Raw genomic sequence first — 22960 nt, forward strand, 5'->3', positions numbered from 1 at the left:
AACCAGCTCCAGCATAAACAAGGGAAGCAGGAAGCAACCCAATTAGCGAAGGAAAATGCTCAGATGACTCAAAGACGATGCCTGCCTGTTTTGATTTTGCAGAAGGGCCTGAAGGACTAGCTGTACCCCTGCAGTTTTTCAAGGCGTCTGCAAATGCAATCACTGGTGCCAACAGCAAGCCTTCGCTGGTCAAGACGGGGTCACGTTTTCCTCCAGCTCCTCCTCTCCAACCCTAAGCAGAGACCTTCTGCTTTACCCGTGCTTTACAAATTACTCCTTCCTCCTTACCTTCCTCTCCAGAAGGGCTTTCAAAGCTCTTCAATACCCGCAGCTCGGCCGCCCTTCTCTTAATGACCCTTGAAGTGTTTATCTTAGAGATGCTGTATCTGCTTATTGTTTCCTCCCCTGCTGGCCCTTGCAAGCAGCCCGTTTAACTCTGTTCCGCATGGTCAGGAGGCGTCTCGCGGAGCTCTCCCGAGCGTCACACAGCATTTTAATTCATAAATTTACTTCATTTAATTCATAAATTTAATTCATTTAATTCATAAATTCACGCCGAGTGGCCCCGGCCCCGCACCAGGGCTACGAATGCTTCATTTATCAAATACAATTTTGGCATTTGGTGTGTTTGCAGGCTCGTGCAGCGCTCTGGAAAAGTGTACCTGAGCTACATCGGAAAGACAGTGGGGGCTGCTGCAGCTGCAGAGATTTACCATGGGGGGGAAAGGACAAAAGGAGGAGCAGAGAAGGGGGAAAGCTCTCCAGAGCAGATGTTTCCGAGCTGTTTTAAACCTCGGAGACAAGACATAAGGCAGCACTTGAAGGAGCAGCTGGGGACACTGCCTCGATGCAGCCGTTTAAATGTGCCTAATTACACACACACGCTGGAATGCGCAGAGGAAGATCGGGGAGCCAGACTCCCAGCTCACGCTGGCTTTCAGCAGGAGCTGCGGAGCCCGCTCCTCTCGGCGTGCTGGCCGTCAGATGTCATGGTGCTAAATACAGAACGCTGCTTCGAAAAGCTGCCCCTGCTAGCAGAACCCAGCGGAGCCTGCAGATTTCGACAAAATTAAACAGTAGATACAGATCCCTTCTTTTTAATAATTAGATAAAAAAAAGGCTCCGGGATGCGGTGCCTGCATCTGTATTGTCAGCCTAAGTTTTAAATTCACTAACATTTCTCGTCATCATTAGCTCTTTTGCAGAGATTCAGGCTGGGAGACGGTGCTGTAGCAGCTGGCAGAGATCGAGGGCCTCTGAAGGGCTCTGATGAAGCAGAGCAGCTTAGTGGGTTAGGGCTAAATGGAAGTCCTGAATGCTTCCTAGGGAGCAGCTATTAGGTAACAGTTGTTACACTCTTTTTTCTTTTTTTTTTTTTTTGCTTCCTCTGCAGAGGCTAAGGAAGATCACAAACCTTTAGCATTTTAAATAATCTCCTACTTAACGTTCAAGAGCTCAGCGCTTTGCAATTTTAATTTGCCTTCCCATTCAGATGAATTTTCCCATCCAGCCGACTGCTCCCAGTGCTCCACAGGGCTGCAGACCGGCTGAGCGAGGCTTCAGCTGCTGCTGAGGCTTTCTGGAAGACAGGGGTGGTGGCAATGCACGCAGGCACAGAGGGCACAGTACTGAAGACATGGGCTGGTAAGAAACCCCATCTTTATTTATTTTCTGGATAGGCAAAAAAAAAGCTTCCAATTAGTCCTAGTTTTCAGTCAGCCCACATACGTGCTTTTAAAATACAAGCTGCCCACTGGAAGTAGTTTCTGTTCTCCTTGCAGACCCAAACTGTTTAATTGGCTGTATCTATGTGCCAATTTGCAGGATAGTGTTCATCTTTCTGCAGTGAAGAGCCTCCAAATTAATTTAAGGGGAAAAAAAATAAAAAGGAAGTCAAGGGAGTCCACAGGATGACAATTCACAAGTTCTCGCTCTTGATTTTGCAGTTTTGTCTTACTTGCTCACTGCAATAAACTCAGAAGCTGTCCACAAAAAGAAAGAATCGGTTATTTTCACAAAGCTCAGCTGGTAGCTGCCCTCCTCCAATTCACCCAGCCTCGACTTTTCATTCATGAACCACCTGAAACAAAGGCTCTGCCTCCCCTACCTGCACTATCCTTCTCACTGGCATCTTCTGGCTCCACAGGCATTCAGTCAAGCATTGCTTCATTCCTGCTGTCTTTTCTTACATGCCTATGTATGCACTGGAGCCCAACTACCCATGAAGAAACCTGAATGAGATCTCAGATAGTGTAGAAAATGTTGCAGAGATGCAGTTTGCTGTGTACCTTGCTAAACAAAAGGTGCAGGAGGAAGAAATTGCCAGGCTACATGTAAATGTAGTGTTGTTTTTTTTCCTGCTATCATTCCCCTTTCCTTTTCTTTCTTCTTCCCTTTTGCTTTCTCGCATACAAGACCCATTGCTATAAAAGCCAGCACCAATGGAAGCACATATTCTAGAAATATTTCTACTTCTGATTTCCCTTATCTACAGCTTAGCTCTGCTCCCATCTATCATCCAAACAATAGCTGTCAAAATGGGCCAGAGCCAAACACAGTGCTCAGGTAGGCTGCAGAGAGTAGAAGACAGTGGAGAAATTTGACTTCAGCAGACAAAAGACTGCTTGGGCTCCGATTTTCAGGTTGTTTCTAAGAGCCAAGAGCTAGCTTTAAATCAAGAGAAACTCTGAGCGTTACAATTCAGTGCTGTAAACCTCAAAAATTGTCTACACGTTTGAACTAATGCATTGTATTTACTGAACAATACCTCCCAAATCAAAGCCACAGAATGCTTCACAAGCCAACCTAGGTATTTCCTCTGCATTGTACAGAGTGAAAGGAGTAATCTTCAAATCAAGGCCACAGCAGCAAGAATATGAATAAAGATTTAAAACCCGTCTGGTCAAATGAATAGAAAGATAGAAAAAAAAAAAAACACAAACGCTGCACACTGCCATAGTGTAAAGGTTGACAGCACCTTATTGCTTTCATGAAGCACGAAGCTGTATGTGCAACACGTTAAGAAGGACCTTTTCTGACACCTATTTGTAGCATTTCAAGGATTTCATTGAAAAAAAAAAAAGCACTGGGATCACAATGCCACCAGATCTTATTTGACTGAAGACAAAACCTTTACAAGAAAGCTGGCTGTAGTGTGGCATACACCCTCAGAACAAAACGAAGCGAGGCAAACGCTTCTGAAGGTCCTTCTGTGCATCACCTAACTACTCAAAACAGACCGTGGGGAGAGTGGAAGGATGTTCCTCTTGAAGTGTTGGCAGAGAACCAGACACCACAGGCTCTTACCTCGCAGCTGGAGTTCAGAAGATGCAGGCAGAGGCCTTTGCTGCTGTATTATATCACTAAGGGTGCACTGCACACCTTCAGGAAGGCGAAAGCAAGAGCTTTGCTCAGAAGCTGACGCACAGGGCAATTCTGCTCCTTTCCATCTCTAAACGCAGCATCCTCTGGGCCTGCTCTGAGGAGCAGTCCAAGCCTAATGACAAGCCCACTGTCACGTATGTCCCACACACGTATATCCTCTCACACAGCAGACACAGAGCAGGGTAGGAAGACAATAAACCATCTTTCCCCACTTCGTCTTTTCCCCTCTTCTGCAAAGCCCCAGGACCCGTGGTGACAGCAATGACACTCCAACCAAAGATGCCAGCCTAGGACTTGGGTGTTGCAGGTTTGAACCGGGTTTCTTAGGATGCATTTCATCGTCATCACTTGGTCGTATGCAAATTGCACAATGGCAGTTTGACAAAAAAATCACAAAAAGTGTCCTCGGGTAGCAGTTAAACGAAGGCTGGGCCCTCCAAGTGCTGCAGAGCCATTCTGACCTAACTTTTGACCTGAAATAGGTACCAGCTGTACCTTTACAGGTCCCAGCTGTGAAGACTACCACGACAACTTACTGACAAAGCTTTGGCAAAGGCAACAACAAAGCAATGTCAGATATTGGTCTGAAAATAGGGCTGGTCAGAACTTCACTAGGAGAGCATTTTTCTATTGAAACAATTGCCAAGTTGTTTCATCTAAAAGTATTAGGAAGAAAAGTATGTAGATTATAGGGAGGAGAATGAATAAACATCTCATCCTATAAATTTGTAAGGATACCACTGATTAAGGACAATTAGTAAATAGGTTCAGAGCACAAGAACATTTCATTTCCAGTCAATGTTTTGATCCCTCCAATTATTCTGAAATGAGGCATTGCACACTGTATTTAACTATTTCATTTCTCATCACTCTGCAGTTACATCTCAAATCCTACCGTGTCGCGAGCTTATGGCAGACCACGCCAGTGTCTGTTATGACTTCGCTCAGTCTCAGCTCAAGGTGGACCTTTCCCTGAAACAAAACAAAAAAAAACACCGCATGAAAAATCAGTGTTATGCAAAGCCAGCCACCCCATTCCAGTTTAAAACAAAGTCAGTTAATACAAGCAATTTCAGGAGGAGTTTAAGGACTGGTTAACAGCTGTACAGGTGAGATATTTCACTTGCTCAAGAATCCAGGTTAGCAGACATCTCACCCGGTCGCAGTGCGTAATTACTCCCCCATTACCTTATCTCTCTCTGCGTGTTTTACTAGTTGACTGATATGGAGTTTCTGTGGTCTAGAACAAAAATATTTTCTTGTCGCTTTATTTACGTTTAGCATTTGAAACACCAAGCTAAGATACCCAACACAACCATTGAAACTCTATCACATCGGTATGTTATAAAGAAATACCTCTATGATTTATGCTCTGGAAAACTGAAGGGGCTAAAAGCCATGAAGTTCTGATGATAAACTCTGAGACAGGTATCAGTAAAACTACACTGGGCAACTAAAGAAAAATAAATGTCCAACATGTCACCAGCATCTACTGTTATACAGTCTTCAGCTCCTCACCATCACATTGACTTTGTGGTGACTTGGGTCAAAAATCTATGCTCAGACACGCCAGGAAAATAAAGGCCATCATGAATACAAACTGCATTACCCTCATTAACTCTGTTATGTTCCAAAACACAGCACTGGCAAAAACTCTTACAACATCTGTGGTAAAACACATTTTGTTATTGAGGTATTCTAGCATTTCAATGCTGCCCAACAGTCATTTGTCAATCCCGTTGGCCAAAATGGAGTCATTCACCTTCAAAACTACCTCCTCTCCACCTTTTTTTCACCAAAGGACCCTAAAGCCCACCCAGCTAATTAGTCAGAGCTCTGATGCGGGTGTCATTATTGACTCAGTTTGTTTCGACTCATGCGAAAGCCCTTTCCTAATATAATATCTTCCAGATTTGACCTTTCCTCTTTGTCCACATCACCAGCACTCTTGCCAAAAGCTGTCCGTCCCGCCTCGCAGAGGGGAGTGCAGAGCAGACCCTGGCCCCACGTTGCTCCCTGCCGTTACGATCGACTCCCTCCACACTCCTGTCTGGACCAAGGCTGGTGAGAGCAGTCCAAAGCAGGGCAGGGAGTACAGTAACAGCACGAATGCTCAGGAGTTGGGTTTGAGCTCATTCCCCAGCACTCCTACACTTAGCTGTACAAACTCTGAAGCCAATGCTGGAATGTTTGTCCCACAGAAATCAATGAATGATGGCTTCTTGCTGTCCCCTTCCTTGCAAACCCCTTCCTAGGGACCGTTCTGACTGCACTTCCATCCTTCCAACCTCTGTCAGCCACTTGCACATTCAGTATTGAGTCCATAGCATTTTTTTCTGTCCAGGGCCTGGAAGCATTTCCCTGCACAAATGCATAAAGCCGCATCTAGACCCACCTCTTCCAACTCATCTTGCTATAATGACCATCACACAGGCCCTACAAGGGGCTAAGCACACCACCAGCTGAAAACTCGGGTTACAAAGGGCACTTTTCTGGCTTTATTTTATGGTGTCCTCCTTTAATCTCACTCTTCTCTCTTCCACGTATCTGAACACAGGAGCTAAACCATGCTCTCTGTAGAACAAAGTTGGATTATCAACCCGTAAAACAGCTGCTGCCATCTTTGCTGATGTCCTACGTATTACCTGTGTTAGAGAAATCAACACCGGTATGAGTTTTGAAGGAGCTAAGAGATGTGAAATGAGGTTTAAGAACTTGACAGAAAATCTCCCTTTGTAGAAAAACACCAAGAAGGCAAGATGCTTTCACAGGAATGCTTCCACTGATCTTAAACAAAGGCGAGACTGATCTCTCTCAGGGATGAAAGAATGCTTCAATACACGTAGGTGAGCCTGCATGTAAACTTCATTTACAGTGCTAATTCGCTAGATCTCACTCAAACTGAGTAATTAAGATGAAAGCTCCCTACTGTAGAAATGACGCTCCAAAAACGCTCTCAAGCCAGCAGTCCCTCGCACATTTTCCCAGCGACATTAAGAACAAAATATAGCTCAGCCGCCTTTGGGCTGGAAGCCAGCTCTTCTTGGAGCTCTCATTTTTCTCTTCTGAAGACTTCGCGAACGGCCAGCTGCTCGAAAAGTGCCTCAAAGCTTCAGACAGCAAAACAAAGGTCACGGGATCACCGGGCCTGGCAGCCCCGACGACTATTCCCAGAAAACCTCCTCACTTCCAGTTAAAGATTCAGTTACACAAATACATGAAAATAAGGCTGCAGCAGCATACTTGCAGGTTTAATTCACAGAAAATGTAATTTGTACTTAAACTGAATGTTTTTTCCCAAGTCATCTATACCATTAGGATCCATCTGAATAAATTTCCTCCTTGGAATCAGGCAATCCTCTGAGTTGGAAGGGACCCACACGACCACTGAGTCCAGCTCCTGGCTCCACACAGGACCACCCAAAAATCAGACCCTGTGTCTGAGAGCATTCCTTCACCGTGTCATTCGCTGGTGTACGATACACTGGATAATGCACTTCTCAAAGAGAAGAGAGAAAGCTGTGCAATAAATCAGCATTATAAAATCAGGACCTCAGCTAACCAACAGAAGGTCAACTGATCATCTGTACTAGACTAAATGCACCAAAGAAGCAAGAAGCTGCTAAAATATTTACTTACAATTTAACAAAATTTAACCATTTAACAATTTACTTGTTAAAAGAATCACAGAATCACTCAGGTTGGAAAGCCCTCCAAGATCACCTGGTCCAACCACCCCCTCTGCCACCACTGTCACCACTAAGCCATGTCCCCAAGCACCAGGCCCAACCTCTCCTTGCACACCCCCAGGGACGGTGACTCCACCACCTCCCTGGGCAACCCAGTGCCTGACTGCTCTTTCTAAGCAGAAATGGCTCCTCATTGCCAACCTGAACCTCCCCTGGTGCAACCTGAGGCCATTCCCTCTGGTCCTGTCACTGGTTACCTGTGAGAAGAGGCCGACCCCAGCTCCCCACACCTTCCTCTCAGGTAGCTGCAGAGAGCAATGAGGTCTCCCCTCAGCCTCCTCTTCTCCAGACTAACCAACTACACAACAACAATATTTTAATTATTAAAAGAACGACTGATATCACCCAGAGCCTCTAGCTGTTGATGACAGCATTTACAAGCAGGAAATACCAGGTAACGGGGCAGGATAACAAGCACAGTGCCCCTATTTTGCTGCTGAAAACACCGTGGCTTGGTTCAGTTCAGAGAGATCCCTGCTGTGGAGCCAGGGACTGAATCTGGGATGAGTCCCAGGCCTGTGTCCTAACCACAAAGTTTTTCTTTCCCCTTTAGCACAACAAGCGAACTCGGAGAAGCAGCTGGATGTTTGACAGTTTCGAAGTAGGATGCATTAATGGCTGAAGCATTTACATAAAAATAAATCAGCATATTCCTAGAAGCAGGGGTGTTCGTTAGCATACCCCTCACATCAGGAAGAGTAGGATTTTTTCAAGGAACAAGCTGCCAAAGGAGCGCCAGCTCAACTGCTGAACAGCACTTCCCTTCTCCTACACAGGGAGCGATACGGATGGGTGGGTTCAGAGGTCGGGTGTCCTTCCTAATCACCTCCAAAACACCACCACGGGACCAGACAGGTTCTACTTTTCCGTTCTTGATCAAGGAAGTCATCAGCTGATTCAATTTCACGTAGGCAAGGAGCGAGTATTCAAAAGGAAATTGGTAACAAACAAAACTTTTAAAAGGCCTTCCTAAGAAAAAAAATAACTGCTTGTTAAATATTGCCTTTACTAAAATAAATAGAAAAAAAAAAAAGGATCAAGTTCCAGTCTTGTTAAGATCCTCGTAACACTAACAGGTATCAGGAAGAACTCAAAAATAAAAAATTGTCTCAAAAATAAAAGGGAGGCTAATTGCAAGCTTGCAAATGAAAAGAAAAAAAAAAAAAAAAGGCAGAATCAAAGTTGTGTTTTGATAGGTACAGGAAAAGTTTGCCTACACAATTTCATTTTCCTTGGAAGCTATAAACTACTGCAGACTGAAACAGCAGAAGGCAGCTGTACGGCAAGCATGCACGCACTGCTTACTTGTCTCACGTTTCCAGCAGTTGCAAATTTGTGGTTTCATTTAAACACTGTATGTGGAAGTAGGAAAGAAAACACACGATAGCGGATTATCCCGAGGTTACTGCTTTCACAGAGCTCTGCCGTGCTGGCATGAGCCACTGGGAGCATTTTTAACAAGTGTTGGGCTTTAGAGGCAGCATTCCCCAAGGAAGACACCCCTAGGAGACACTTCTTGGTGGGTGATGTGCACACGTTTTGGGCTGGAACCTAACACACATCACCTGGCCCAGTGACTGAATGCCACTTCAGACACCTGATCTAACTCAAAGCAGATGTGATCCGATGTTTTAGGGAAAAAGTTCCTAAAAAAAAGCACTAACAAACACCAGGAACCCCTGGGGTTTATCCCAAGCTCCAGTAAATGCAGAAAGAACTCTGAAACGATGTGAATTTAGTATTCAGCACTAGGTGCTCTTTACTTTTACTGCTTTTCACTCTATTATTTCAGGCTAGCTTTTTAAAGCAACAAACCAAACTGGGATAGACTGTCTCACCCCCGTGAGCACTAAATACTCTGATATTCGTGTGGGGAGGAGGAAGTCTTGCCACAAAGCAGGATCTGGTCAATAAGCAGGCTTTTTGATTCTCACAAACATTATTATGAAACGCTCGCCAGTGTTGCCACACGCGTCAGTTCTCCGAAATAATTTTATCAGCGGGCACGCAGCCTTGAGAATCTTCTCACTCTATCAAAACAGAGATTTCATATCATTTCAAAACAACTGAAAGAGGGAAACCTAAAAGCCACTGTTCATAAAAAAAAAAGAGAGGGTAACACCCATTTATTTCCTGTGTGCGGTGGAAAGCCGATACCGAACCTGGAAGCTGCTTCTTCTTTTTCAAATTTGCATAGAGCCGTGCTTGCAGCACAAAATGTGTTAGTGACTCCTCTTTGTCTTAGAAGCACCTAAATACCTACAGGAACACAGCTAACGCCAGCGCTGGACAGTGGGCACGCAGTGCTCGTAGCTGTTTAAGAGAGCAAGTATTTCTATCAGTCACTGGAGGGGTATCGCCCTGTGGGGTTGCTCCTGAAGACAATTTGTTCAACCTGGTTTATTTTCAAACTAGTTCATTTTCAGAAAATGACAGTGAACATCAGAGCCGTTCCCGTTCAGTGCAGTTTGCTCTGCACGTAGCTAAATCAATGCTTTTTATAGAACAGGAAGCAGACAGATATGGGGAAGACCATGGCAACTTCCACAATATTATGAAGGGAGGGCAAAAGAAAACAGCAGAGCAACGCGTTTCCAGCTTCCTCTGGGCATCTGGGATAAACTTCTCTAACTGTCGAACGGGACTGAACGCAGGAGAGCTGAGTCAAAAGCTTGCAGTGAAATCCTGGCTCTGCTGAAGCCGTGGCAAACCTCCCACCCTGGCAAGGGCAGGGCTTCATTCACGAAGCCTGACACGAGGAAGACAGATCCTGCACTCTGCAGGGAGGCGCTGACAAAGGAGCAGAGTTTTTCTGAGCAGCACAGGACGCCTCGAATCCATCCTTCTAGCTAAAACACAAAGCATTTCAGAGCCAGCAGCGACTGCCAGCACGACAAAAGGCTTGAGTGTAGGGGCACTCTCTGAACATACCTGCCAGCAATGTTTTCCTCTAACGCTGTAAGGTCCAAGCAGGGATGTATCGCCTCACGCCCAGGAACAGGCACGCTTCAGCAATAATCACAGGCTGGGTAAGCAAAACGCTAACGGGGCAGAAGAAGGAGGAAGGGATTCTGGTGCCTGAAGAAAGTATTTCTTAACACCCGTAATTTTTTCACACTGAATTTGAGTACAGAAGGTTAAAATTGAGACAATCTGCTTCCTCAGTGTTGGTTATCTGCCCTTTACATATAAGTATGGTTTTGTTTTTGTTTTTTTTTTTAAGAAAAATGATAGCTAAATAGGCATGTTTCAGACATATCAAAGCTCTTACAAGGAGGAAGGGGAAATGAACAATTTTCAAGCTTTTATGTCAGGGTTTTTTTTTGCTCCGCTTTCCCAACAATGAATTTTACCCAAGACTAGCTTTGGAAAAGCTCTCACGGTTCATACCGAGAACTCAGGTTGAATACTCCCAAAGTTAATCCTGAGAGTTCAGTTGCAGGAGAACATGACCATTTTACATTTGGCATTGCTGTGGAGGAAGCAACTCTGAGGACACTTGAAAACAGGAACATTTGAAAGCAAGAGCCTGCAGAGGAAGACACGTCAGAATGTAACTGGCTCTCCTTTTATTTCTCCCCCTGTTTGGCATACACAGACTGCATGGTTTGGAATATGCTTGTGAGTTTTGATATTAATCAGAATGTCTCTGGATCTTTAACCACTCACTGATTATATGTACACAAAAGGTATCTGGCTTGCAAAGCTCGAGTTCCACCAAACAGACTTAACTGTGGAGGGCTGAAGCTGCTGTGGAAAAAAAAAAAAAATCAACAAACAAACCTGCTCAAAACCAGAAAAGGCCTTCTGAAGGTTGGCTGTGCACTTGGGCTTAACTGAGAACATATGGACATAGGGAGCACCTGTCATCTACAGCCCCAGGCAAACATCTGAAACAGTTACTGTCAGATAAAGTCCTGCGTGTGAAGGGAAGGCAATCGTTGAAGAGAGATGTACGCACAGCAGCATGGCAAGTTTTGCTTCCAGTTCTTGAAAAGCAGGAGAATGAGAAAACAGCAAATCCTGAACGACAAATGACTCGTGGAAAAGAGACACCTCCCATGGAAAGCGTGCAAGATCACGCTCCTACTGAGCTTAAACAGCTGAGCAAGTTCTGTCTTCTGCTGCAAATCCCTCTGCCCTTCTGAATCTGCCTGGCTGGTTTAACTTTTGCATTGAGATAGACTGTGAACATTTTCATTAATGGTTCAATGGCTTCACTTTCCACAGAAATGCTTGAGCATTTGTGCTGTCAGAGACTGAGTATTTAACTCGGGGCATGGCAGCATCCCACTGAGGAGCCGGCAGGCTCCAGCACAAGATGGGAACTTCAAACTCCTTTAGCTAAATCCACACAAACCCACCTGGTCACAGCTTCATGCTTTCAGAACAAGTTTTCCAGTGTGGAAAAGTGAGCCCTAAATTATGCATTTAACAGCTCCTGCCGAGTTTCATTCCACACACTGTGTAATAAATCTTCCAGACAGCATTGAACACGTTTTAGTAGATTTAAAAAGTAAACGTTCAGAAATCATATAATTTCCCATTCGTATGCCAAACAGATGTAATTTTGCTGAACTTTAATAGCTCATGCTCCACAAAGCAGCTTGAACTTAAGCCACTTGGAGTAAAACAGTCTGATCACCCAGGTTATACCTAAACTGCATGTGGAATATGCCCTGACAGCACTACAGCAGAAGATGCAACACAGTTTTATAAAACTACCCAGAGCAAAAACAGCCAGTGAGCTGTGGGGGCACTGATTTACCAAAAAAATAAAAGCCTCTTGCACTCCTGACAACACAAAACATCTTTACAAGTCAGTAAGAATTAGCAGGGTTGGAAAACCATAGGACTGAATGCAAAGCCTCAAGCTAAGCATCTCAGTAACTGTGTCCAACGGTGTTTTACGTTACCACATAATTTTGATTACAGCATCGGAATGATTAGTTGCAGCTTCCGAATAAAACTGGAGAAAATAGCACAGAAATATAAATAAATGCACTCAACTTCTATTAACACTGATTTTTACTGTTCTGCATTTGCAAAAAAAAAAAAGAGTAATCTTCACTTCATATACTAGTCCCTCGCTATATATGAAAAAAGAAAATAGTATTTCCATTTGAAAAACTTGTACCATTTCTGAACTCCCTAAGTTAGGTCCAAACCATGTCAATAAGGAAATTTTAATTATACACATTGAACTAGAACAGCTAAAAACACCAGTTCTTCCATCAGAAATGCTGTTTTCCATAAGTTCAAGTCAATCCTTCTGTTCTCAAAAATAAGGCCAAATGTATCCCAGAACTGGGCATCTGGGAACCAAAGCACCCAAGATCATTAATATTTCATTAATATTTCCATAATCCACTGATTGTAAGCTGGTTTTCAAGTTCCGACTGTTCTGGTTGGTCTTGCTTAAAGCCTGGACATCTTCAGGCTTTGCATATGGTAAAGAACAGCTCTCTCTGGGCCTAACACTGTCACCCAGTTTCTTTCATATCACGGCCTAATGATTAGAAGGAATCAGAAGCCAATCTGGTTTGTCTGTTCTTTGTTTGCTTGTTTTGGGTTGTTCATTTATTTATTAATTACCCACTCTGACCTCAAGCCAAGTCACATTCTTTTTGATACTTACTCCTCATTCTGTTCAAAGTATTGAATTGACAGTAGGGACAGTAGCTTGCCTCAGTGCAGTGCTGTGATGCGTAACTAAATAGCCACAAAGTGCTCTATGACATGGAAAACGGTATTTATGACACGGAAAATAGCATTAAGGCCACTGACTAACAAAGACAGAAGTAAGATGCAGGCAATCCCTGGCACATGGCTTAATCCACTAGATATGTGGCCAATTAGGATAATTACTAGAATGAGAGACTGATAGTTGGGACAAGAATATTGTTTTTTGCTTGTTAGTATTTGCATGATTCATTGCAAATGTTAACCTCTTAAAATGTCTCAAATGACTTCCTTAAATTTGGAGAAAAACTGAGTAATGACCCGTACTTACTGCAAATATTCCCTCTGCTCTTCCGAATGAAAAAGTAAATGTTTAGAAAAAAAAATACAACTGAGATACCGCAAGCATAAAAGACACAAACAGAAATACACTTTCATTCCTCTATCTTCCCATGTACAAGAATTCCCACAAAATATTTACCACTCTGCTCCCACTAGTATGGAAAACATAAAGCCCTTGTACAGACTACTTAACATAAAGACCGTGGAACATTTAAGTAAGTGGATAAAATCAGAGGGCTATTCGTATTTATACTAGTTGTAATAAATGTTTATCGTGTAGCCCAGAAGCAGCTTTTAACATTGTGCTCTTGCAAAGACACGAACTGTGGAAGTGATGAACTGTGCAATTACAAACAGAGAGCATGCTCTTCGAGCAAACATCGTGCTCGTCGTCTCTCCAAAAAGGTAGAACTGTTTGCAAACCTTTCAGTTCGCAGCCTGAATTACCAATGCTGTCCTAGAAAGTACCCTGGGTCTAAAAAGCTTCCACAAGCTCACTCTGTGTAAATATTATACCAAAATAAACTATGCAGAGGCTTATCCAAATATTGACCTTCTTCAACTGATAAATTACAAAGGGAAAGTTTTCATATCCTGCAGGAAATAAACACTACATCTACTGTTTTAAAGTCACTGTCATCAGAGGCTTCGGGGTAAGAAGAAAGGGAGACAAGGGTAAACAGAACAGACTTCAGTGTTAAAAGGCTATTAAAAGCCTTCCCATCACCATTGGCATCAAAATGTGGCATTAAAGAGGATCAATATTTTACAAGAGAATGCTACAGACCGAACAGGCTGCCAGGAGGCCTTCTCTGCATCACATGAACAACAGTACGTTGTTTCTCACTCCAAATAAATTAAAAAAATAGCCTTGAATATATTTTCACAAATGCTTCACTACGTTATAACCACACTACATACTGGAATGGATGTGCAATGCGTGTCTCCTTTTCTGACCTAGTATGGCCAGACTTGCTTGCTAAAGCCAGCACATTATTTCTAACCCTACCGCAGCTTCCTAAGCAGCATTTCCCTGTGCATTTATTGGGTTTATTGTACAGGTCAGACAATATCCAGGCTCCTAAGCAAACACTGTGTTTCAAAAGTGTTGCGGGTTTTTGTGTGCTTTGTTTTTTTTAATAGAAAAAAAAACACAGTTAAGTATCTGATTTGTATTCACTTGATACCCAGCTACGTCATTTTAATTTCTTGTTTTGTTATATAATGACTGTTTTCACAAGACCTGACACTGTAATAGAAATTAGAACCTGCTTCAAAAGAGGCTAAGTAGAAAAAAAAAGAGGAGTGACACTGTGTACCAAAACCTGCAAAGTACCAAACCCTACACTGAGCTGAAGTGATACTATCATTAGCATTCCCAGGGTTTGGAGCAGGGCCTAGAAATCTGGCAAGTTTTTTTGTTGTTCTGTTGCATTTTTTTGTCTGAGATGTACTTGTTGCCATTCCTGTGACGACCTGCCTACACAATTATTTAAGACAGTACTGCACAGATATGATTTTCAAGGTGGTTCAGCTCCCTGTGCAATCAACAGTTATTTATAGTTTTGAAGCCATTTGATACCTAGCAGACAACCACACCCCTCTTTGTATCAGTGGCTCTGGTAGTTCACGTACTTTTAATTATTTCTGCAGGCAGAATCCCAGCCCTTGTTGACTTAAGCACACTCGTAATTCACCCTACACACAAATACCCTCAGAAACTGCAAATACCAGTGAAACCCAAACCACACTTATGAGCAGTACTTCCCTTCTGCAGGGACACGACACACCTCGAGCCATGGAACCCACTAAGCCACCATGGCACTGTTACAAATGCTCCTTTGCCAAGGCAATCTCACCTGTACTTCTGAATCAGCATCAACGTGCTGGAGTTGAAACCAGGTGTCTCTGTTATGATACTTCTGCAGATCTTCTTTCTGTATTGCTACCTTTCCTGGAAATAAAACAAACCAGAAGCACAGTTTAAGACATGCTGTAGTTCCCCCAAAATGTGTTTCAATCAAAAACAGGTTTTAAAACAACGATTAAAGGACTATCCTATTCAAGAAAGGCTTCAGATAACGGAAAGACTTCTTCAGGGCATACTTATTTTTTAAACACAATGCATAATTCTTTCTGATGAACAGTTTTTTCCACTTCATATTGTGAAAGCCTCTGAAATTCCTAACATCATACTCACTTAACGGACGGAAGCACAGAGCACTGCATGGATGAGTTTCCAAGTATGCTTATAGTAAAAATACCACTGTTGCTTTTTTTGATATAACATTACAGTTAAACTTGCGGTGGGAAAAGTTTGAAAACTGGTTGTTTCAGATGTTTGAGGCAGATGCCTGTAACAATCCCAAAAGATTGCAAGCATGGGGTTATTGTAAATAATAACATGTCAGGATGAGGCTCTTCACTGTATCTTTGGAGAAGAGATGCAGCAAGTGGAGATGTCAAGTCACAGCTGATTCCCAGACCTGCATTTTGAGGTCTGGTCACTTTGCCACTCTAGGTGGTAGGAGATCCACCAACTGTGCTCACTCAAAGCCTCGCAGAGCTCGTATCCCACAGCCCAGAACCATCCGAGTGATACCACTCACATACCACCTCTATTTAGACCAAAAATACAGCAGAGCTTTTCCCCCTGACCTTTTTCAAACCCCCTTACTTCTACCCAATTAACTTTTTTGGTAGCTATAGCAAAAGCAGCCTGTTTCATGCCATGAACTGATGTATATGCAAGCTAGGGGCTAACTTGTATGTAAAGCTGAAACTTTCATCTTGCCAGCCTCTCAGGCATTATGTAAAGCACTCTCCGAGGGCTAACGAAACTTTTTCCAAGCTTTTTTCTTTGTATATACAAAGCAGAGCACGGCATGCCTGAGGATCACGTGCTCCTCCGAAAGCAGCCTTGGGCTGGGTGGCTCCCCAGGCACCGAGGAAAGCAGTGTGTTCAAAGTGAAAGGATCCAGGACAGCCGGAGATGTTCATGAGGCTCAAGAAAGCCACTTTCTGGCAGCGTGGTTTGGTAGCAGACCTCTCCGCTCGAGGGACGCTCGAGGGAGTTGCTCCCCAGCTCCATGCAGTCTGGCCAGGGGTCATCACACATCACCTCAACAAACATTACTAGAACACGTTTACGTTATCCACAAGATGAACTATGAAAATCACAAACACAAAGCAGTTTCCTTTCTGAAATGGAGACTTTCTTGAGGTCCCAGCTGTGAGTTTAGCATTACACAACTCCGTCCCCTGAAATCTTGGCCTTTGCCTTTAGCTGTGCTTGGAGGGCTCCCCCAGCCCTCCTGCCTGCTGGGCTGCTCCCAGGCTCTCTGTGGCAGCTCCTGCTGCATTGCATTTTCCTCTCACTCTCAGGTTCCTTCCAGTGACACTTTCCAGACTTGCAGGCCTGGTTTCTGAACAGCTCTGCCATCCTTCCACATCCTTCCCCCTGCAGCATCCGCCAGGGTTTCTGCTCTGGCTTCTGCAGAGCTCCTGAGCCACCGCTGCCAAGTCTTGCTCCCTCTGCCCTTGCTGCTCTCCTCCCCCTTCTTGTCCTTCGGAGATTACCGGATCCATCTCCTTGCAGGCATTGAACTAGAGATTAATACAGAGCGGATTCACTGCCAGGCTCTTCACTGGATGTGCAGAGCTAGCAACTGAAACTTCTTAGAAAAAGAGTAATTAAATTACACAAACCTACAACCTAATATGGCAGAAAGGGTAAATAAACCGTAATAAGACATTTGAGCTGTGCTGAACAGAAGATGTGAAGTTATTCTGCTGAGAACCTCTGTGCTGATGGCTGGGTATTTTCACAGCTATTGCTTTTATTCTCCAACCACAGCACTATGTGGGCAGTTTCTCGGCTTTTTCCTGTTGTAGTTTCTCTAAAACATTTTGTCAGAGGGCTATGCTGAAATGCATGACCTTCCACTAATTGCTGTGGCCCTTATCTGAAACTGTCTACTTTCACTGCTTGCTGTGAAAGTCTCTCCCAGAAACCCGACCACAAGGTAACGCACACCGCAGGCTGTGCCGCCCGTATCTTTCCATCCCTTTTATTCAGCCACCTCTCTCACAGGAACATTCCTTGTGGAAAGCCACAGGACAATTTCAGCACCTTTACATGGCCGAAAAGCTGTTACCAGTGTCCCCTCTTTTCAGCAGGAGATCCCATTACCCTGTAAACCCAGGCTGCAAAACCATCTTAGCCAGGTCTGACTGTACGATCAGTAGGCAGCAAGAGGGTTAACCCGGTGGCACAGCTGTTTTGATGAGGAAACTGTTTGAACAGCACTGTTTGCTCTGCACACAAGCAATTCTTATTAACAAGTGAAACTTATTGACTGGGCTGGCTGGGATCCAGGGTTTTTTTTTTCACTGTAGACCAAGCGATCCGCAGAGAAGGAGAAGCCAGTGGGATAAAGTGCGCGCGTGTGTGCGTTGGCGGGGGTAGAGCAAAGAAATGGCCGGCACTTTGGCTAGTCTAAACGCGTTTAAGAGTGTATTACTGGTAGGGCAGACTGTTTTATCTGTCCTGTGAAACAAATTGTCTACATAAGGCAGCGGCCTGCAGGATTTGTAGCTCTCGGCCTGCAAACGCTAAGCCACACCAGGCTCCGGTATCACTGAGAGCCACCGGGCCCTGCCCTCGTCACCACAGCCGCTCGGCCTCAGACAACTTCAAGACTTCGCAAAGAATTAGGTTAACTCTGGGCCAAGAAGCACAAGCTGTCGGCACCTGCCATTTGAACCGATAGCGCCCAGTGAAGGCCCACAGCTCTCCTTGGAGATAAACCTGACGCCAGAGGTCAGCAAGGTTTACTGCCTCTCAGCTCGAGGACTTTTCCTCTCAGGGGCTCTTGGGCTCAACCCCATAGCACAGTGCTCCTTCGCAAATACTGCTCAGCAGTAATACCAGCAAAGGTTAGGTAAAAGCATTCTTCTCGCCTGAATTAATCCATTTTCCAGGTCTGACACTCGTCAGGACCTCAGGCTGGGGCAGTGTGAGGCAATTCACACTCACTTCCACACTTCTGTCACCCACATGGCAGCATTTTCCCTATATCCCCCAAATCCACACTGAACAGGCCTGCAGTGGCATATTTAAATCCTAAACCCTATGTTCAAAACATACGTGACTGCCAAACCCAACCCCTTATCTCCTTGGGAAGAAACCAAACCACTAGCAAGCTGCTCTGCCAAGCACAGGGCCAGGGCACGGGTGAACAAAGTTACTACAAAAGCGCCCTTTATGGTCCCAAGGGTGCAGAGCCTCCTGCCTTCCCCACCCGCACACCTCTGTCCCTGCGTCCCGAAACTGTTGAGGAAACGGTGCCAACTTTAAGAACACCAAAAAATGTAAATAAACATTTTTTTTTAAGGAGGAGGAGGGAGGAGGAAGTTAAGTTTCTGGGGTCATGCGTGGGTGTTGTTTTCATTTTTAACACACCGATCCTTTCAGCTGACCTGTCTGACAGCTTCCCCGCTCAGCCACGTTGACACAGTGGGCAGGCAGGGGATGGCAGGGGGTCAGGAATTTGGGCACGGAGGCAGAAATATGCAGCAGAGGCTTCTGCTGATTTCTGGCCTCACCACTTGAGAAGGTGCTGGGAGAACGCTGCACCCTTTGGGCATGTCCCTTCCCTCGATGGACTTTCAAATGCTCCTCCCAGGTAAGCCAATGCAGGCCAGTAGCATGTCCTTGGGCACATACGAGCTTAATTCAGAGCTTAACATTTCCACACAAAGACTAGCATGGAGTTATAACTTGCCTCTGGCACTCTCCATCCAGTCACAGCTATCTCCTCTCTGGGTTTCCTGCTGGCGAAGAAAGGACTAGGCACCAGCTTGGGGATTATACCTCACCTTTTAATACTCGTTTGCTGTTTTGTAGAGTGTTTGCTTCACTGCTGAGGGATCTGAAAATTTATGTCAGCTCCTAGACTAATAAAAGATACATTCCTTTGCAGAAAAAGAAGTCAGACAGCAGTACGACTGGAGCTTGTCATTTTAAAAGGACACAAGGCTCTACTTGAAAAACCACCTGACATTTATTTCACAGAACCCTGTAAAGGCAGCACTTCAGGAGCTCCAGAATCTTCTCTTTAATTTATCTTGGGACACTTAAACGTTGAAAACCAGGAAACTTTGTGTACTGCTGCCAAGTGAGCTGAAGCAGTAAAATGCAATAGCATTTTTAAAAAGCACAATTCATTTAAAAAACAGCACAAATCTGCTTAGCCCTCCCACAACACGGAAAGAGACTGAAAAAAAAAGACTGCCTAGTTGAGGATCAGAAAGGTAGTGATGAAAATTAGGGGCATGAGAAGGTCTCAGAGGCTCAGAAGCAGCAGAATGGCTCCTTGCTGTCTAGGGTGCAGTGTCCCACGAAGCACAAGCAGTACCAGACCATCTGCTGCCATTGGTAAGAATTAGTGGTGACAATGGCAGAATGCTTCCAACACGGCAGCGGTGCATCCTACGTAGAGGACTGAGGTGTACTCTACTCATATAACCCCAGTTTCATCTGGTTTTTGAATAACTAGTGCAAATAGAAGAATACATCACTTCCACCACCCATTTCCTCCTCCTTGGGATTTATCTTGAAGAGTAAGGCAAAGAAAAGTAGGCTTGAGATTAAAACATAGCTTCTAACCATGGACTATCAACGTTGGTTTTGCTGGCCACAAGCCTAAAGATCTCTCCTGGCTTATATCGCAATTTCTCCTCTACCAGCTCTCTGCCAGCTGCCATCTGGCCCTTTAGATGTACCTACATTTGAGAAAGGAGGAATAGCTAACCCATGGCTCATCCCAGTGGGACAGCAGTCACTGTTGTCTGCCTTAGAGCGGGCACTCAAATCCCTGAGCACGCTGCCTGCACTGGCCAACCACTTCCTCCATCAGCAGAGCCTTCCAGGTACTGCAAGCAGCAGCCACTGCTATTGCATTATCTCCACAGGCCCAGTCTGCTCTTAGTTCAAGCAAGACATAAACCCAACAGAGACTGCTTAATAGCTTCTGGTCTGGAGATGAGTCAAGTGCTGAAGAAAATACAGCAAGCCCAGCTCAAACTAGAGCAGCCAGAAGCGAGCTTGTAATGGGAGGATAAATCTGATTATATCCCAAATACAGGCACTATTAACACTGTCATTTGATAAGGATGGAGGCTGTGGAAAAGAACAGTCAAGGTTCTAGCACATTATGCCCAGTAATTTTGTTTATAATATGCGTACTTGTAGCAGGAAAAAGGAAAAATATGTATTTTTTGAAAGCTTGACTTTGTTTTCCTGCTTTTGTCATCATCCATTATGTTAAAACATATTGTGAGTGCAGCCTAACAAATTGTTCTGTGCAGAAAGCATTTATTTTAGGCTCTCTATGCAACCGAACTGTAGAGAATCTTCTCTATATAACTCTAGTTTATAGCTCCTCAAGACTTGTCATTGTGGGACACGGTCATCTGTTTCCTTTATTTCATTAGTAGCTATTTTTATACCATACTGAGTTGATATCTTTCCCATGCCATCCAACAGTACAGCACGGAAACAGTAATCTATGTTTTGACTTCTGCCTAAGCCATAGTTAGGGGTGGAAGAAATAGAGGAACACCGTTTTTTATTACAACATTGATCTCTGTTTTGTGTTGTATTTGAAGATCTTTCCTCTACTTACCTAGCAAGAAGCATAGTTTAGCAGGGAAAACTCTTTCCATTTTCCTTTAAGCCCAGTAAAATAATCAAATGGCGATGTTTCAGCTATATCTGGCAACAATTACCTAATCACAATAGATGGTTTGTTTGGGCCTTGGGTATTAAACGATGGCAACTCCACGAATACACTTCCTCAGCCTTGGTAGCACTCGTTAACAAAGGCACAATCACCTCAAACAATTTTCAATTCCATGGAGTTTTCATTCTGTAAGAATGTCTGTGAGCTACGATTTGGTTTCATCTAATTTAGTCCAGAGCAGCTAAGTTTAATTACCTCTGCAGGCAAATTTGTTCCATTGCCTTATTTGCTTCAGCTCATCTAGCATTAAGCAGGAAAACAGTTATAAGCTGACAGGACACAGTGGCCTCAAGAGCTTCAATTCGTTGTACAGCACACCTAATAACCCCTATAAAGATGACTTAGAGCAGTGAGTTATAGGAAATGTAATTAACAAAATGACTTATTAGTTTGCTCCTGGCTGTCTGCCCCTTCATTGAGGAGCTTGGGCATGTGGCACCCATGTCTTTTTCAGTGCCATTTCCCCCCCACCAGGACTACAAACCCCTCTGCCAGGAGTAACCCACACTTAGGAAGTGTGATGGGCACGTGATTTGGGATTTAGGTTGAGGATAAATAATTGTATCCCTGTCAGCTGAAGGCCAGATGATATTAACTATGCTTTCAGTGCAGCATTAAGCAACTTGGTGTGGCACATTTCCTGTTTTTAACTGAGCTACGTATTCAAGGTCACGGTCTCGCGCCTCTGAAGTGTTGACTACACACCTAGGAGAATAGCAGCTGCAGGCATAGCGGGGAGATGGTTTTCTTCAGAAAATCTAGCTCAGTTCTTAAAGGGTAGGAAAAGCCTTCTGTCCCAGTGCATTGCAACAGCTTGCCACATTTGAGTCTCACTTAACACTTCTAAGAAGCCCCAAACTAAATATTAAACCATAATTGCTACAGAACACATTTTTACATATGCTTTATTTAGCAGCATTTCTGTCCTAATACTCCTTCTGCTGCTTCCACACAGTGATATCTTGTCTTCCCGTCGCTGGTGAAGACACCAATTGCCAGTTTCTCAAGTTAATGCCATCTCCTCAACATTTTTTTCCTTGTAACGACTTGATGGCAATAGCTATGCTATTTATTATAGAGACACATGTCCAATTAAACTGGCCTACGATTCCTACTTGATAATTTGGAAGTAGAAAGAATATGTGAATTTAATTTGCCATTACTTTCAGTAGGGCATTTCCTACTCAGAGCATCCCCACATACTATATAAATCACTATATTAAACTCCAGGCAGTAGCAGTCAAGGCACGCATTATCAATGCCCAACTTAAGACTGATTTATCTCCACAGTGACTGTATACATCACGTTTTACCTAAAAAAAAGATTAATTATATTTCAGATCCACCGAGATGTGCATTTCTTCATTAAGTTTGCATCTCAGCTGGCACCCAAGGCTCTTCCAAGACACGGTTGTTCCGGAGCTGTATGGTTAGCGAACAAAAATCCCACATGACTTAGCAAATCATCATTAGGAAAGTGCAAATGTAACAAGCAAACATGCAAACTAAAAGATATCTTTATCTGAACAACCCTCCCATCCTGTACGCCACAACGCTACAGCCTGTTCCAAAACCATATCTGCTACGCAGGTTCCAGTTTCTGAATTTGTTTGGCTCTCCTCGGAAGTTTCTGTCAGAGGCTTCAGGGGGTTCTTGTTTTTCATTGTCTCGCCCCCACTCTTTCCGTTTTTGGTGGCTTGAGCCTTCTCATCTGTCACACATTTGAGTTGCGTTTCGGATGTTTTTACCATCCCAAACTTGTACTTCATATTTGAATAATAAAGATTGTGCCTACTCTGAGCTCCAGTCAACCTGGAAATCAATATTACAACAGCAAGAGAAAGTGTTGGCAATACTAAATAGTGACTCAAAAGGAACTTTGCTAGCCAGCCATCTTCAAAAACAATAGCTCCTTGTCAAATTCTCACCATTTTATCACACATGCACACTGTGTTCTCTCTCCTTCTCTCTCGAAACCCCCTCAAAACCAAACAAACA

At 44.0% G+C, this 22960-nt stretch overlaps 1 protein-coding gene across 2 annotated transcripts in view; it reads right to left on the reverse strand.

The window, feature by feature from the left end:
* The window catches only part of RASA3 (RAS p21 protein activator 3), a 140541-nt gene that overhangs the window by 40681 nt on the left and 76900 nt on the right, over window positions 1-22960 (reverse strand). For both annotated transcript variants that reach the window (XM_084495638.1, XM_084495637.1), the window contains 2 exons: window positions 15017-15111; window positions 4280-4356 (listed from right to left, as the gene is read on the reverse strand). In XM_084495638.1, coding sequence (XP_084351764.1) covers window positions 4280-4356; window positions 15017-15111 — 172 coding nt within the window. The remainder of the gene's footprint in view (window positions 1-4279; window positions 4357-15016; window positions 15112-22960) is intronic.

This window comes from Aythya ferina (assembly GCF_964211825.1).
Source record: "Aythya ferina genome assembly, chromosome: 1".
NCBI lineage: Eukaryota > Metazoa > Chordata > Aves > Anseriformes > Anatidae > Aythya > Aythya ferina.